The sequence below is a fragment of the Psittacula echo genome, assembly GCF_963264785.1.
Source record: "Psittacula echo genome assembly, chromosome: 8".
NCBI lineage: Eukaryota > Metazoa > Chordata > Aves > Psittaciformes > Psittacidae > Psittacula > Psittacula echo.
Window position 1 is genome coordinate 24,248,276 of NC_137744.1, and position 15,156 is coordinate 24,263,431.

Here is a 15,156-nt window from a genome sequence, read left to right on the forward strand (position 1 = left end):
TTTGAAGGAACAAACCAAGCTCGAAGGCAGAGCCTGAGAGGCCAGCTGCTATCTGGAGCACTGGAACTGGGAGAGCATCACTGCATCTTAATGGCATTGGGCTGGACAGAAATCAGGATTCTGGTGGCAGAGGCAATACCAGCACTGTTATAAATAGAGCAGCCATGATAACTGCTCATGAAGGGTTTTAGTCTTTAGGATTTGGAGGATCAGTATCAAGTATCTATGCTGAGAGACCCATTATCCCCAGCACTGGTAGGAGCTGAGGGAATTGCATGGGCAGGAGGGCAGCGGATGAATGTGAGTTGGGAATCGTCCCTCATCTGCACTTGCAAATCCGAGCGCCCTTTGAAAGGTGCTCTCTGGTGTGCGCTGCCTGCCCTTGCTCCGCTCTGCCTGCCTGGGGGTTACAGCACGCGTGGCTGCCGCAGTGCAAAGCACCTCAAGCCAGCGTGTGCCCTGCTGCCGGAAGCCAGGGTTTGCTCCAGGGCAGCGCCTGCCAGAGCCCTGCAGCCTGCAGGCGCAAAGCACCTTGCAGGAGCCTTGCTGGCGTTGCACCTAAGGCTTATTCCAAGTACTGAGGCTTGGGCAGAGGCCTCCTATGGTCCGTGGCCTAGATAAGCTCTGGGGCTGGCACCACTCAGGCACAACAGTGCCTGTGCCTGGAGCACTGGCATGGAGAGCATCATGCCTGACTCGCTTTGCTTCCCAGCCTCACGACCAGCTCCCCACCTGCACGTGTCCAGACAATGCGGCAATGTCCGGCCAGGCTGTTCCCCTCCTGTGAGGCGTATTTTTAGAGCAGATCATCTCGCAGCCTGGGCTAGAGCAGGCTGCAGGAGCTGTGGTGGAGCAAGCGAGGGGCACTGCACTGCAGTGCAAGGGGAGAGCCAGGCTGGTCCTGGGCTGGAGTCACTGCTGGAAGCAGGGGCAAGCTCTGCCTGCGGCTTCATGAGCACATTGCAGTCCTGCTCCTGCTCTGTTTGCTCCCAGTCCCTTGGCACATACCCACAGCCAGGTCCCCTCTTGGTGGGGTACATTTTGCATTGCTGAATCTTATAGGGAGTTTTTGCAGGGAGATTTTGTAAGATCTGGGGCTCTGCTGCTGTGGGAGTGCTCCCACTTCACTGCTCTGGTTCAGAACAGGAGTGAGGTGATGAGCCCACTCTCCCTGCTGCTTGCTCTCACTGCAGTGGAGCTCAGTGGCAGAGCTCATGGCCTGGCTTCCTTTGGGGTGGAACTCAACTGAGCTGTGTGCTCTGGCCCCTGTGGATAACCAGTTGCTGGAAACCAACCATCCTATATCCAAACCAAGCCCTGAAGCCAAGACCAAGGGAAATGGCCCGTCATCCACCACATAGGGCTCGTGTTGCTGGTGTGTTGCTCCTGAGGAACACATGCCATAGAATCACAGAATCCCAGACTGGTCTGGGTAGGAGGGACCTTAAAGCTCCTCCAGCTCCAACCCCTGCCACAGGCAGGGACCCCTTCCACTGGAGCAGCTTGCTCCAAGCCCCTGTGTCCAACCTGGCCTTGAACACTGCCAGGGATGGGGCAGCCACAGCTTCTCTGGGCACCCTGGGCCAGCGCCTCAGCACCCTCACAGGGAAGAGCTTCTGCCTAAGAGCTCATCTCAGTCTCCCCTCGGGCAAGTTAAAGCCATTCCCCTTGGCCTGTCCCTACAGGCCCTTGTCCCAAGCCCCTCTCCAGGTTTCCTGCAGCCCCTTTAGGCACTGGAGCTGCTCTCAGGTCTCCCCTTCAGGAGCCTTCTCTTCTCCAGGCTGACCCAGCCCAGCTCTCTCAGCCTGGCTCCAGAGCAGAGCTGCTCCAGCCCTCGCAGCATCTCCATGGCCTCCTCTGGCCTCGCTCCAGCAGCTCCACGTCCCTCTTGTGCTGCTGCCCCAGAGCTGGATCAGGACTGCAGGGGGGGTCTCCCCAGAGCACAGCAGAGGGGCAGGATCCCCTCCCTGAGCTGTGTATGGGTGTTACACGTGTTTATGTGTATGACTGTACCCCGGGAACTCCTCATCCCGCGGCTGGAACCCGTTTGAAGGTCACTTCGGGACTTCCGAAGCGATGCTGTTCCCCTGGCCCATGGGGGGGGGGGCGAGTTGGAACCGTGCGCCTTTAAGAGAGGCCCGTGAGGAGGCTGCGGCCCTGCAGCGCACACGCTGATTGGCTGAGCCGCCGGTGGGCGGGCCGGGAGCCGGGTCAGCCATTCACAAATTTTCGAGCACCGCTTCTTCCGTTAAAGGGGCAGCGCTGGGGCTCTGTGGCCCCACCGCCGGGACACCGGCCTTCGTTCTACCCTGCGCTGCTCAGGTCGCCAGCCCGCGAAGCGTCTCCTGGCGCAGCACAGCCCCGACGAGGCACCCGTATCTCTGGGTTCTGTGAGCAGTGGGAACTGCTGGATGGGTTCTGCTTCATCTGGAAGGGGTGGATTGGAGCGGGGTGGATTGGAGCAGGGTGGAAGAGGGAAAGCGGACCCACAGAGCTCCCTTTCTTGTCCCCCATGCACGGTAGGAATAATGGAGGAAAAGGCATCCCTGGGTGTGTGGAAAGGTCCTTCTGGGCTCGTCTGTGCTGCCCAGGGCAGCTCCAGAGCTGGGCAGTGATGCTGACCTCTTAGCAATTTCAGAGCCATGTGTTGACCCACTCGGAGAATGGGACTGGTTCCTGCAGGAACCTCCTGGTTGGGAGCCCACAGGAGCTGACTTGTGGGGCTTCAAGACAAGCAGGGTGCATTTGGCTGCCAGCCACAGACAGCTCAGGACTAGTGAAAGATGCAGGGAAACAGAAGTCTGGTGGGGTCGCACTCAGCACAACCGGTTGGAGATCAAGGTACAGGTCCAGAAACATAAACCCAACCAATTCTGTTGAAGACACGAGACTTTGGAGCACCTCACTGTGCCTCGGGGTGCTGAGGTTGTGCCCTGGTCGCTATTTCAAGTGTTCCTTCTGCTCCACCAGCCTGCAAATGTGTTTTGTTCCAAAAGAAATGGGGCACAGCCAACGGCTGGGCACCCACGGCCCAGGAGACACCGCAGTGCTGTGACTGCTGTGGCCATGCAGCAGCCAGGCTCCACCTGCACCCACGGCCAGCCCATGATCCAGTGCAGAAGCCTCTGTCCGGTGATGGGGGGAGTGGCTGTGGGCGCTGGAGGCTGTCAGGAAATCCATAACGCCTGCTGCAGCTGAATGCTGCACAATAGAGCCTCCAGGCTCTGCTTTATAGGGAGAGAGCTTGGGCTCTGCTGGAGGGACCTGGTGCAGGTCTCCATCGCTCCTCTCCCCCCCGGCACAGCCGTGGAACACTTTTAGTTGGCTGCAATTTGAATTGCAGAAAGCAGCTGGAGGTGTTTGTTGAAGCCCCTGGTGCCGCTGCTGCCACAAGGAACTGCACAGTGGCACCAGGCAAAGGATGAGGGGCCGTTAATGGAATGAAAATGGTTTTGCCCTGGAGGAGAATAGTTTGTTCAGCAACTGCCCCGAGAGCACGGAGAGCGGAGAGCCTCGGTCCCTTGGTGCCTGGTTATTGTTATCCCAGCTGCACGTTTCCCAGCGTGAGTTGCTGCCAGTGGCCGGGAGGAGCAGCCGCAGGGTTGAGGTGTTTGTTATCATGCTTCTTCCCACTCACCACGACTGTACAAACCCTCCATTGCTCACAGGAGCTGCTGGCCCCTTTTGCCACCAGCGTGCAGCCAGCTCTGCAGAGTGCTGTTCAATCAGTCATAGAAGACTAAGCTGGAAGCGATCTCAAGAATCATCTGGTCCAACCTTTCTTGGCAAAAGCACGGTCTAGACAAGATGGCCCCGCACCCTGTCCAGCTGAATCTTGAAAGTGTCCACCCTGGAGGAATCCAACACTTCCCTTGGGAATAATCTCTTCAGTTTCTTCAAGTTTCCTTTGACAAGCCAATTGGAAGTTGCAGCTTCCTGCTTGATGGGGATCTATGGTAGTGCTAAGGAACTGACAAACTGCGCTGAGTTCAGCTGGCTCCTCTCTTTGCTTCTCATCTCCCTGTGGCTTGCTCCCCTCGCTCATGTACCTCCCAGTGCTCCCAGTCCTCAGCGGGTGGCTGCAGACTCTCCTGCTAACCCCACACTTTGAACATCGGGCAGCTTTTTGCAGATGGTTGTGGTTAAAAAGGTACCTCCCCCATGAAAACTATCACCCACCTCCTCCCCCCGCATAGCAAAGATGATGCCTTCCCCATCTGCACCAGGGCTCAGAGCTCATGCATGGCAGGACCCAGCTCCCAAAGGAGCAGTGAGACAGACATGGAGCTGTTGGACCAGGTCTGGAGGAGGCCACGAGGATGAGCAGGGGCTGGAGCAGCTCCCATATGGAGCCAGGCTGAGAACATTGGGGCTGTTCAGCCTGGAGCAGAGAAGCTGTGTGGAGACCCCAGAGCAGCTTCCAGTGTCTGAAGGGGCCTACAAGGATGCTGGGGAGGGACTCTTCATCAGGGACTGTAGTGACAGGACAAGGGGTGATGGGTTCACACTTAAACAGGGGAGACTGAGATGAGCTCTTAGGCAGAAGCTCTTCCCTGTGAGGGTGCTGAGGTGCTGGCACAGGGTGCCCAGAGAAGCTGTGGCTGCCCCATCCCTGGCAGTGTTCAAGGCCAGGTTGGACACAGGGGCTTGGAGCAAGCTGCTCTAGTGGAAGGTGTCCCTGCCCGTGGCTGGGGGTTGGAACTGGAGGAGCTTTAAGGTCCCTTCCAATCTAAACCAGTCTGGGACTCTGTGATTCCATGAGAGCGCTCGTGTGACTGTCATCTCCGCAAGGAGCTGGCTGCCTTCAGCCTGCCCCGTCTGCTGCTCCTAGGAAAAAGCTATAGGTGCAACAGCCCCCCAGCTCCTGGTCCTTCACACTTGCCTTCCTCTTCCCGCAGGACATCGTGTGAGAGGAAGGAAGCAACAACAGGGGCTGAAATGCCAGCAACACCAGATAGAACCTAGCTCCTTGCTGCCTTCATGCTGTGCAAATAGCATCATCTCTGGGGATTTCTTGACACTTTGCTGAAATTAGCACCTGCAGAAAGAGCAGCTGCCAAAGCTGCATTTAAATCAGATGGGCAGGCTTCTGGTAGGAAGAGGGGAGAGAATGAGAGAACTCTTGGTTTCCTTGAATTGCTTCCCTCCATGAAGACACCTGCCTGGAAATCAGCTCCCAACTCCTTTCGCCCTGTTCAATACCCACATCACTGGGGTGAGATGCCTGCAGCAGCACTGTTCACTGTGCCTGCCCTGCCAAGGCTGGGCACCCCAGTGCAAGTGCCAACACTGTCTGGACTCTGGCACAGCCACTCCCAGTAGCCAAAGCACCAGTACCCACTGAAGGAAACTGGAGGAGTGCAGGGTGCAGATGGCCCTGGCCTCCTCTTGAGCTCAGTAACGCGTTCGAGTCCCACACAGTGTTAGGGAGCATTGCAAGCGGGCAGCAGCAGACAGGGATTTTACTTCTTCCTTTTAGTTCAGGCATGTACAGTTCATTACAAAGCAGTAGCCAAGGTGGGCTTTTACTCTCATGCAGGAGACACTGGCCACCTGCATGTTTCTACAGGGCTTATTGCTCTGCTTTGGTGCAGCAGTGGGAATTAAATGACTCTGGTGGCAGCTAAAATGGGCCAGGGGGGGTTTCAGGAGGAGAACTGCAAGTGAAGAGGGAAGGTCTCTGGTAGAGCTGCAGCAGCTAAGGCTCAAGGCCCCTCCATTGGCCGGTGGTGATGAGGCCCTGGCAGAGAACTGGGGGAAGCAGCAGCAGGTTTGAGGTGATGGAGCGATCCCTGAGGCTGGCCAGGAGCTGGCAGGCAGGGTGGGGGGGAGGCAGCGGTGTGATGTTGGCACTCCAGGGCTGGCACCGAGGATGGTTCCCATGTGGGGATGCCCATTGCATGTGCAGCGGCCCCATGGGCGGGGGTGGTGGAAATGAGCAGGGAGAGGACCACAGACCTTCCCTGTGGAGGATGAACTCCAGCCTCCCATGGCAGGGGAGGGGGACCAGGTGCTTTTCTTAATTGTTCACTCAGCTCCTTATTAAAGCGTTTTTCCTTAACAGGTCTTGTCCTTTTGCTTTTGCACTTCCCCACTAAGTGAATAACTGTGTCCCTGTGGCCCCCCCTCCAGGCTGAGTGGAAGGAGGAGATGTGTCTGGAGCAGGGCAGGTGCCAGCACTTGGGGTTATCAACTCCGTGCGTGCCCCTCCCGGAGCTATCTCCCACCTGAGTCAGCCTCTTCCAGACACAGGTCTCCTGCCATCCCAGGTGGGAACTGCGATGGGCAGGAGGTTTGCAGCCAGGCTGAAGCAGTAGTTTGTTGTGCTTGTGTTACTGGGTCTGGGCACACCTCATTGATGAAGCAGCTCCGAGGTGTCACAAGGTGAGAGGCAGTGGGCAGCCATGGTGGACTTTTACTCTCATGCAGGAAACACTGGCCCCCTGCATGTTCCTACAGCAGTCCCCTACCTCAGCTTCACCCCAGCCCCAGTCCCTCCCCTCCTTCCCACTTCTGCCCTCACTGCTGCAGGATGCCCTCTCTGCACCAATGACATCCTCCACCCCCAATCCTCCCTGGCTGTTGAGGGGGTTCGGCACCTCTCCTGAGCACAGGACCCTCCTGCAGGGCCAGCACCGTGTGCTCTGGGAGATGGCACAAGGAGCAGTAGAAGATACGGAGATGATCCTCATTTCTGAAAGCCTGAAGTATAAAGCTCTCTGTTAATGCCAGCACTGCATGTTTTCCAGCTGTGCACACAAACACAGTTTTTCATTGATTAAAATAACTATGAAGAAGCTCTCTTTGCATGCAGGCATCCAATCCTTCCTTGCCTTAGTGAGCTCCTGGGGTCTGCAGCATCCTGTGGCACTGAGCATTTTAGGGCAGGAGCACTTTCTTACACACAGCTTTTGTCGTCTTCTTGCGCCATCTCTGGGTCTTTGGATAAGTGCCACAGTGTACCCAGGTCCCATAAATGACTGTTCATCAGCAGGAGGCCCTGGGAGCACAGAATGAGGCTCACCAATGGAGCTATTCCTGAGGGGTCAGCTGCAGTGCTGTGCTGGCTGCTCAAGGCCAGCATGGTGGGGACAGGTTCTCTAGACTTGCTCATCAGGGCACATTGTCACTGTCCTATCTTGCAGCTGGGGGAGTCTCAGTGTGGTGCAGCTGAGCTGCTCCATGGCATAGAGCAAGGAGCACCTATCCCGTGGTGGAGGTACCCTGAGCAGCCCAGAGGCAGTGAAGCACAGGCTGTGATGCAGGGGATGGGCTCTGCACCGTGCAGTGGAGACCACAAGGCTTGGGGACAAGGGATGACGGGGTGTCTTCTGAGCCCTCCTGTCTGCCCAGAACTCACCATTTCACTTGGCTGTTTGGGACCAAACGCTTGCAGGAGCACCTCTGTGCTGGGCAAGTGCAGCAGGGATTTGCCATTGCAGTTTGGGGAGCTAAAGAAACAAAAAATGGGCTGGGGCATTTGTTTGCCTCCTCCTGCTGCCCTGCTTGTGTGCAGGGCCGTGCTGGACCAGCTGCATGGGGCCAGCAGGAGCCTGCAGCTCCTACAGCCTGAGCTGGGCTGTTGGACCAGCACATCCTGCAGCTCACCTTGCAGCCCCCTCCTGATTCTGCCTCATTCCTTCATTGTAACCTGCAGGACCCCATTGTGCACCTTCCATTGCTCTTCTGCATAGTTATGTACCATTCCTTTAACTAATTCTTCATCCACCCTAATGTTTATTACAACCAATAAGCATTAGGAGGCTGGATCCAGGTTCTAACTGATCAGAAATGGGGTTTTGTAATGTTCTTTTCTTCCTGCCCCTCAGTTTGTGTGACTCTTTTCTGAACTTCCAGTCCAGCACTAACGTGAGAGAAGTGAGGGGCTGCCTGAGCAGAGCTGGGAGATGGCAGCAGGGGGAAGGCCCAGCAAAGGGTTTCTACACCCCCAACACACCCACGGCTCACTGGGCAATTGCAGCATTCCCAGGGCACTGTGCTAGAGCACACGGCATCTCATAGAATCACAGAATGCCAGGGTGGTTTGTGTTGGAGGGACCTTGAAACTCCTCCAGTTCCAACCCCTGCCACGGGCAGGGACCCCTTCCACTGGAGCAGCTTGCTCCAAGCCCCTGTGTCCAACCTGGCCTTGAACACTGCCAGGGATGGGGCAGCCACAGCTTCTCTGGGCACCCTGGGCCAGCGCCTCAGCACCCTCACAGGGAAGAGCTTCTGCCTAAGAGCTCATCTCAGTCTCCCCTCGGGCAGGTTAAAGGCATTCCCCTTGTCCTGTCCCTACAGGCCCTTGTCCAAAGCCCCTCTCCATGTATCCTGTAGCTCCTTTTAGGCACTGGGAGGTGCTCTAAGGTCTCCCCGGAACCTTCTCTTCTCCAGGGAAACCTTATTTCCAGCAAAGCAGAGTGAGAGCTGATGTGGGAGTACCACAGAGATGCTGCCGCTGGGCTAGCTGCCATGCTCCAGTGTGGACCATGGCAAAGCAAACCCCTCTTGGTGTCACTCTCAAAGCCGGCAGAGCTGCCCACCACCGCGGGGCCTGGAGCCGCCGGATGGGGATGGGGTGTGGGCTACCGAGTCCTGTTCCCTCTGTGTGCTGCGGGCACCCCCGGAACCCGCTCCAGGGAGCGGCCCGACCCGGCCGGGGCGGTGAGGGGACCGGGGCTCCCCACCGGGCGGGGCGGGCGCGGAGGCTCCGCAGGCGCGGATTGGGCACCGGGAAGAGCAGGGGGGGCCGGGCGGGGGATGCTCCGCGCCGCCGCAGGTGCCGCGCTCCCGAACCGCACCGGGCCGGGCTGAGCTGCCCCGGGAAGCGGAGCTATGCTGGCGGCGATCACCGCGCTGTAACCCGCACCCCGTCTTCCTCCTCCTCCTCCTCCCGCCCGCGAGTTCGGGGGCGCCGAGGGGGCGAGGAGGCGGCGGCAGGCGCGGCGCGGGGCGGGGGCCGCCGCCGCCACCCCCCGAGCATCCATCCATCCCTCCATCCATCCCTCCCTCCATCCCTCCCTCCGCGCCGCCTCCCTCCCTCCCTGCCGGCTCTATGGTGTGAGGGCAGCGATGCACAAGCACCATCACTGCTGCAAGTGCCCCGAGTGCTACGAGGTGACGCGGATGGCGGCCCTGCGGCGCATGGAGCCCCCCTCCTACGGCGAGTGGCAGCACGAGCAGTACGGGTACGGCGGGTACGGTTCGCAGACCCTGCCCGCGCCCGGGGGCACCGCGCCCGCCGCCCGCGGCAAGGCCAAGCTGGGAGGGGGCCCCCCACGGGACCCCGCCGCGCTGAAGCCGCCGCCGCCGCCGCCGGGGAAGAGCGCGCCCAAGGTGAACGGGAGCGGCCCGGGCTGGTGGCCCGAGTGCACGTGTTCGACCCGCGACTGGTACGAGCAGGTACGGGCCAGCCCCGGGCAGCGGCTCCCCGGTGCGGGGCGGGTGCGGGACGGGGAGGGCGGGGACCCGGGGCACCCCGGGGCGCGTGGCGGGGCCGTGGCAGCGTCACCCCGGCGGCTCCGCGGGCGGATGCTGACGGTGCCGGCGCGTGGTTGCGGTTGCCGTCGTTGTCGCTCGGGCTCGGCTGCCGGCATCGCCCAGGTTGGCAGCGCTGTCGCTCCCGGGTCGGCTCTCATGGGAGCTCCGCACCGGGGCCAAGCGAGGTCTCGCCTTGCACAAGGTGGGAGTCGGGCGCGGTGGTTTTGGACTCCCCACCAGGGTGCTCGCCGCTCCCGGTGCCGTTGTCCGAAGCCCCGGCGGTGCGGGCGCGTCCCGCCGTGCGCGTTCAGCGCGGGGTGCGCTGCCAGCTGGGCAGCCCCACGGGCTGGCTCCCGACCCGGCACCCGCTCCCCATGGATCCGGTGCTGCGTCCCTGCTCCCCACATCATTACGTAACGCGGCTCTGGTCGCTGGCAAGCTGTGTGCGTTCAGCCCCGATTCACTGCCTCCATTTCTTCCCACACACAGTCGTTTTATTAGTGTTGTCCTCCAGGACCCATTCTCAGGCTGCGTCTCTCTTTCTCCCCTAAGTGGAGAGACCAGTCTTGATTTGAACCCCCAGCTTAGAAAATGGTTGGATCTGTTTGCAAAGCGTTAAAATGGAGGCTAGACCCTGCCTGAAAAACAGTTTACCCTGCTTTAGGGAAAGGCATCTCAATTTGCTGCTTCTGCCTCTTTCATTCATTATCTTCAAACCTCACATGATTTCTTATTGATCCTTCTAATTATTATTTCAAGATGCTGTAGCAGGCAGACACACGGGAATCAATGGGAATTCTCTCCTCCTCTCCCTTCAGAAAACACAACCCTCTTCTTCCCTTCCCCTGTTTTTTTCTTCATTACAGTCTCAGTCTGTAGCTCTGGTTGAAATAATTAGATTCAAAGCTGATGATGTTTACAGAAAGCCACCCAAAACCCACCTTCTAATCAGCCTGGTCCTGCTTTCTGCCTCTTTCTCTGCCACTCTTTGCATCAAAATCAGCCTCAGCTCTCTGTCGTTGGCTGATTCCTGGCAAGCATTCTTCCATCTTTCCTTTGCTATCTATACCTTCCCTCTACCCAGCAGCAAGCTCAGAGAGCTGGGGAGGAGCAGGGAATTGAAGCATGTCTGCTCCCTCCTTTCCACTCCTGTTTGCATGGCAGGCCCGGCCCAGGGCTCCTGTTGCAAGGGAAGGAAGCGCTGCCAGCTGCAGTGCTGCTGTGGCAGGCTGGGCAGGGAGCTCTTCCTGGGTTTGCAGTGGTGCAAGAGAAATCATTGTCTCTTTGTGATGCTGCCACAGGGCTTGGGCTGCTCTGAAGGTGCACGTTGGGAATCTCTGCTTGGCCTCGGCCCTTCTGAAGATGAAAATAGTAATAATAACAATAATAATAATAATATCAGAAGCTCCTCACGCATTGCAAGTGACAGAGGATGCCAGTGTGTGAGGCTACATGAGCATGGCAGGAGCTGCATGTAGAGTGTGACGTGTGTGCTATGTGTGCTGCTTGTATGAGAGCAGACAGCCTTGCTCCCTGGTGTGTAGCAAATGTATGCAGTGAGTAAAGCTTTGCAGCAAATACCTCAGCAACGCTCCCCTTCTGATCCAAGGGTGCCAAGTGCCTGAGCAGTCAGGAATCCATGTTCTTCCCAGTCCTGTGGTGGGCAGAGGGACAAGAGGTGGTAAAATGGCAATGGCTGGGCATAGCATGTTCCCAGGCGGACAGGTTTGGCTCTGGGAGGCTGGGAGCTGCTGGTTCCTGGGTAGGTTTGGCCGGATGCTGTGGATGCAAAGCTGGTTTGCAAAAGCTGAGGAGGCAGCTCCAGCTTTCGTGTCCTTGGGAGCCTTGGCTACCGGCAGGGCTGCCATTTTTCAGGGCTGCCCCTTTAACTGAGCTCCCTGTCCCTGGGAGCGCTTCCAGCAGCACAGGTAGGAAGAGGTGTGGGAGCCAGAAGCCTCCCCAGGACCGCAGGGATGGGTTCGCTCCTGGGCAGCTTCACCACTTCTCATTTAAGCCTTTTTTCTCGCCTTGCCGCTCCACGTAAGCAGGGGAGCGTGCGCAGGCTGCATGCGCGGGGCTGGCCGCGTGCGTGCATGCTGACATGGGAAGCGTGCTCACGGTTGCATATGGTGGTGGTGGATGTTCTCTGACATCATGTGTGCTCACAGACCCCGTGTGCAGCGGGTGGGATGTGCCCACATGTGCTGCCCGACACATGGCATGGTCCCTGCATCCACCCACCTTCTGCCAGCCCCAGTGCCCTCTCCTCCTGCCTCAACCCTGCTCCAGGACACAGATTAGCTTGCTCAGGCAATGCCAGTAACTGAGAACACCTAATCCTGACCGCAGTGAAGGAGGAAATCTCTGAGCTCTCAGTTTCTCATTTCTCTTTGCTTTGCCTTTCCTCTCCCTTCTGAGATCTCTTTCATTTCTTCTCTCTTATCTATCCATGTTCCCTGTTCATCAGTCCCTGCTCCGTGCCCTTGCTGTCATTGCTGTGCTCCATTGTTCCCATAGCCATCCCTCTGGCTGGCCCTGCACCCTCCTTGTCCTCCCTTGCTCACTGATGCCAGAGAGGAGTGAGAGGAGAACTCCAGGCTTTAGGGAAGCAATGGCAGTGCCGCCCAGGAAAGCATCCCTGATGTGCGGCACTAGAGGACAGAGCACTTGGACCACTGAGGGTTCAGCAGCAGCGGACACATTTCCTTCCCACATCCCTCCACAGGGAAGATCCAGCCCTGTGGTTTAATTCACCTTGAGGTCCCTGGTGCTGGGCACAGTGGCTGGAGCCAAGGGTTTCATCAGCGTCTTCATGTCCATGTGTGGCTGGGGCACAGGTGCTTCCTCTAATGGCTGTGGAAGGGGCCAAAGGCAGAGCAGGTTCCAAGCATGTGGTTGGGAAGTGCCCCAGGTCTGCTGGCCCTGCTTGGCCAGAAATGCAGTGTCCTGCTGACCCCACTTCCCGCAGCCCCCGTCTCCCTCTTTGAAGGATCAGGAGGATGCAGAGAGGGGTTAGAGCAGCATCAAAATGAATCCCTGACCATCTACAGGTGCCCAGAGCATGGAGGCTTATGTGGCTCCCCTGGAAGAGGTCATGTCCAGGCAGGTGGAGGAGCGGGACAGGTCCCCCCTGCCCATTTCCAGCAATGAGTTCCACCAGAGGCAGTTTCCTTCCATGCACACACATTGCTTGGTGTAGTTCCTCCTGTGCACTGGGAATTACCTGGAGGAGGTGGGCACAGGGCAGCTCACCTTGTTGGAGTGTGGAGTCTCCAGGTGCTGCTGGATTTGGGGCTCCTGGCTCTTGCGGCAATGGGTGGCGAGGGGAGGACGGAGCCTTGTGGAGGCCACCGGGCTGGGTGTCCGTGTGAGGAGCAGGCACGGCTGGAGGAGAGGAGGGAGGGCGCCGAGGGCAGGCGGGACACGGCTGCTCCGTGGGAAACGGCTGAAGCCCCAGATGTTCCCTGGGGAGGTGCGAGGGAGGGTGAGAGGAACAGGGTGCCGGGACACGGAGGCAGTGGAGGTGGTGAGGTTGGCAGGGTGATGTTGCTATGGCTACTCCTGTGCTATTCATAGAAGAAATTAGCTAAATCTTTGCACTGAAAGGTGGAGGAGGAGGGAGGAGGAAGGCGTTCTCCACGTTCGGAGGGAAGGAGAGAAGCCAAAACAGGAAGGGGGTGAAGTTTTCCTCCTTTGCTCCATGCCTGCACGTGGAGGGGCATTGGGGGAAGCGCCGCTGCCTGCCCTGCCCAGCATCCAGCATCCAGCTCTGCTTCCCTGCAGAGCACCCACACCGCGCCCTGCGCAGCAGGACGAGCTCTGCATCGTGCCAGGAGCACAGGAGACATCCTGTTAATTAAAGGCAGGCAATCTGTGGAAGGTATTTTTGGCAACCTAAATGTAGATACAACTGTAGTGAAACTTGCCCCTTGCGGCTGGCTCTGCCGCTGAACACGGCACTGCTCTGCTCCTGACCACGGCCACCAGCTCGGTCCCTGCTCTCCTTCCACCTCCAGCATCTCTTCCAGCATGTCCTCCCGCCAGCCGGAGTTCCAAAAGGGTCTTCCCTCTCCACCACTCCTCATCGCGCTCCACTCCCTCGTTGTGAGTTTGATTCCCATCCCACAGACCTGTTTGTCACCTCCTCACTCACGATGTGTAAATCTGCGTGTCTGTTCCTAATATATCTCCCTCCATCTGATTTCACCTCTCAGCTTGTTTCTTGGGCATCTCCGTCTGGTGATCCTGCTGTCATCACCCAGTTGAGTTGCTATAACCAGGTTCTCAGCTGCTGTCCTGCCCCCAGCCCCAGCCTCACACCCACTCCTGGCCCCACAGTTCTGGGGGCAGACGAGACCTCTGATGGCCTTGACCTTCCCTTCCTGCCACCCAACTGGAGCCAAAGCCCAGTTCATGCTTTATGAAGTTATTCATAATGTGCATTTCCTTGGGGAAACTCGTGCCTTAACACCCAGATGCCGGGTGAGCTGGTTCCCTTCACCCACCCCAAAGCATCCCATGTCCTGCTGTCACCCATCCCCTGGTGAGGAGGCTCAGATGTTCTCAAGTGCTCCTTCCTAAAACACACTGAGTTTACTTAGGAGTGGACAGCAGTGGCAGGGGGGTTGGAACTGGATGATTTTAAGGTTCTTTCCAACCCAAACTGTTCTATGATTTGTTTCCTTGGTTTCTTTATTCACCTGTGAGACTTCTCCCTCTTCCCCTGTGGACGTGAATCCCTCATACAAGGGTCTGTGTGATTGTGCTTGCTGACCCTTCTGACGCATCCCATTAATATGGTAAGGGATGACATTGGAATTAAGAAAGGGCAGTTGAAGGACTTGATCTTAGCCCCCCTGTGGCAGGATTAGCAGCCGTTTCAGGAGGGATATAGCCAATGTGCAGGGGGCTTGTTGTGAAGAACTGGGGTGGCAGGAAGAAGACCTTCAGCCCCCACCAGCCGTCACTGCTGCTGCAGGATTCTCCCGGCTCCCTGTGGCCGTGCTTTTCCTGGTGGTTTTGAGTGTTACACAGCTGGGACCTGCCTGAGCCCCATCCTGAGCAGCGCGGGGATGTTCCAGCCATGCTCAGCATGTGCTCCAGGGCGGAAGGTCCCACGGGTGGGGTGAGTGAGAGGGAACCGCAGGGGTGGCCCTACCAGAGGTTCCTCCACAAACCCTGGGTGCAGCTGGGGATGGGAGGTGGAAGTGAAGCAGAAGCCGTCACCATCCCTGGAGAGCTGCCTTGCTCTGGTGAGCCCCTCGACAGGGCATGTGCTGGATGGGAGGAGAGGAGCTTCCGCTCCTGCTTTAGCTGCGTATGCTCATTTAGAGAGAGAGGAAATCATTAAGACTAATCAGGCCATAATCAGCCAGGGCCGTGGCTGTGTGTTGGGTGCCTGCAGTGCACAGGGATGCAGGATGCTCTCCCTGGTGACTGTGGTCTCTGGGCCCAGGGAGGGAGTGGGGCCAGCACTGATCTGCACTGGGACATGAGGAGTTTGGTGTGGTTGAGTCATGCGGGGCTCTGTCCTGCTGCCCAAACCCTATGTGCTGCTGGGGGGAGCCGTGCATTCCCAGCTCTGCATCACAGCTGGAATGTGGGAATAGGCATAATGCTATGGGCTGTGCTAATGCTCACAGCTGGTTTTAGCACATGCAAAAGGAGATGACACAG

General features: G+C 58.1%; 1 protein-coding gene across 2 annotated transcripts in view; it reads left to right on the forward strand.

Annotated features, from left to right (window-relative positions):
• Positions 1-9,072: 9,072 nt before the first annotated feature.
• DLG3 (discs large MAGUK scaffold protein 3) overlaps positions 9,073-15,156 on the forward strand; it is a gene marked incomplete at both ends in the record, with an annotated part of 45,877 nt that continues 39,793 nt past the window's right edge. For both annotated transcript variants that reach the window (XM_080625072.1, XM_080625073.1), the window contains one exon: positions 9,073-9,402. In XM_080625072.1, the coding sequence (XP_080481198.1) occupies positions 9,073-9,402 (330 nt within the window). The remainder of the gene's footprint in view (positions 9,403-15,156) is intronic.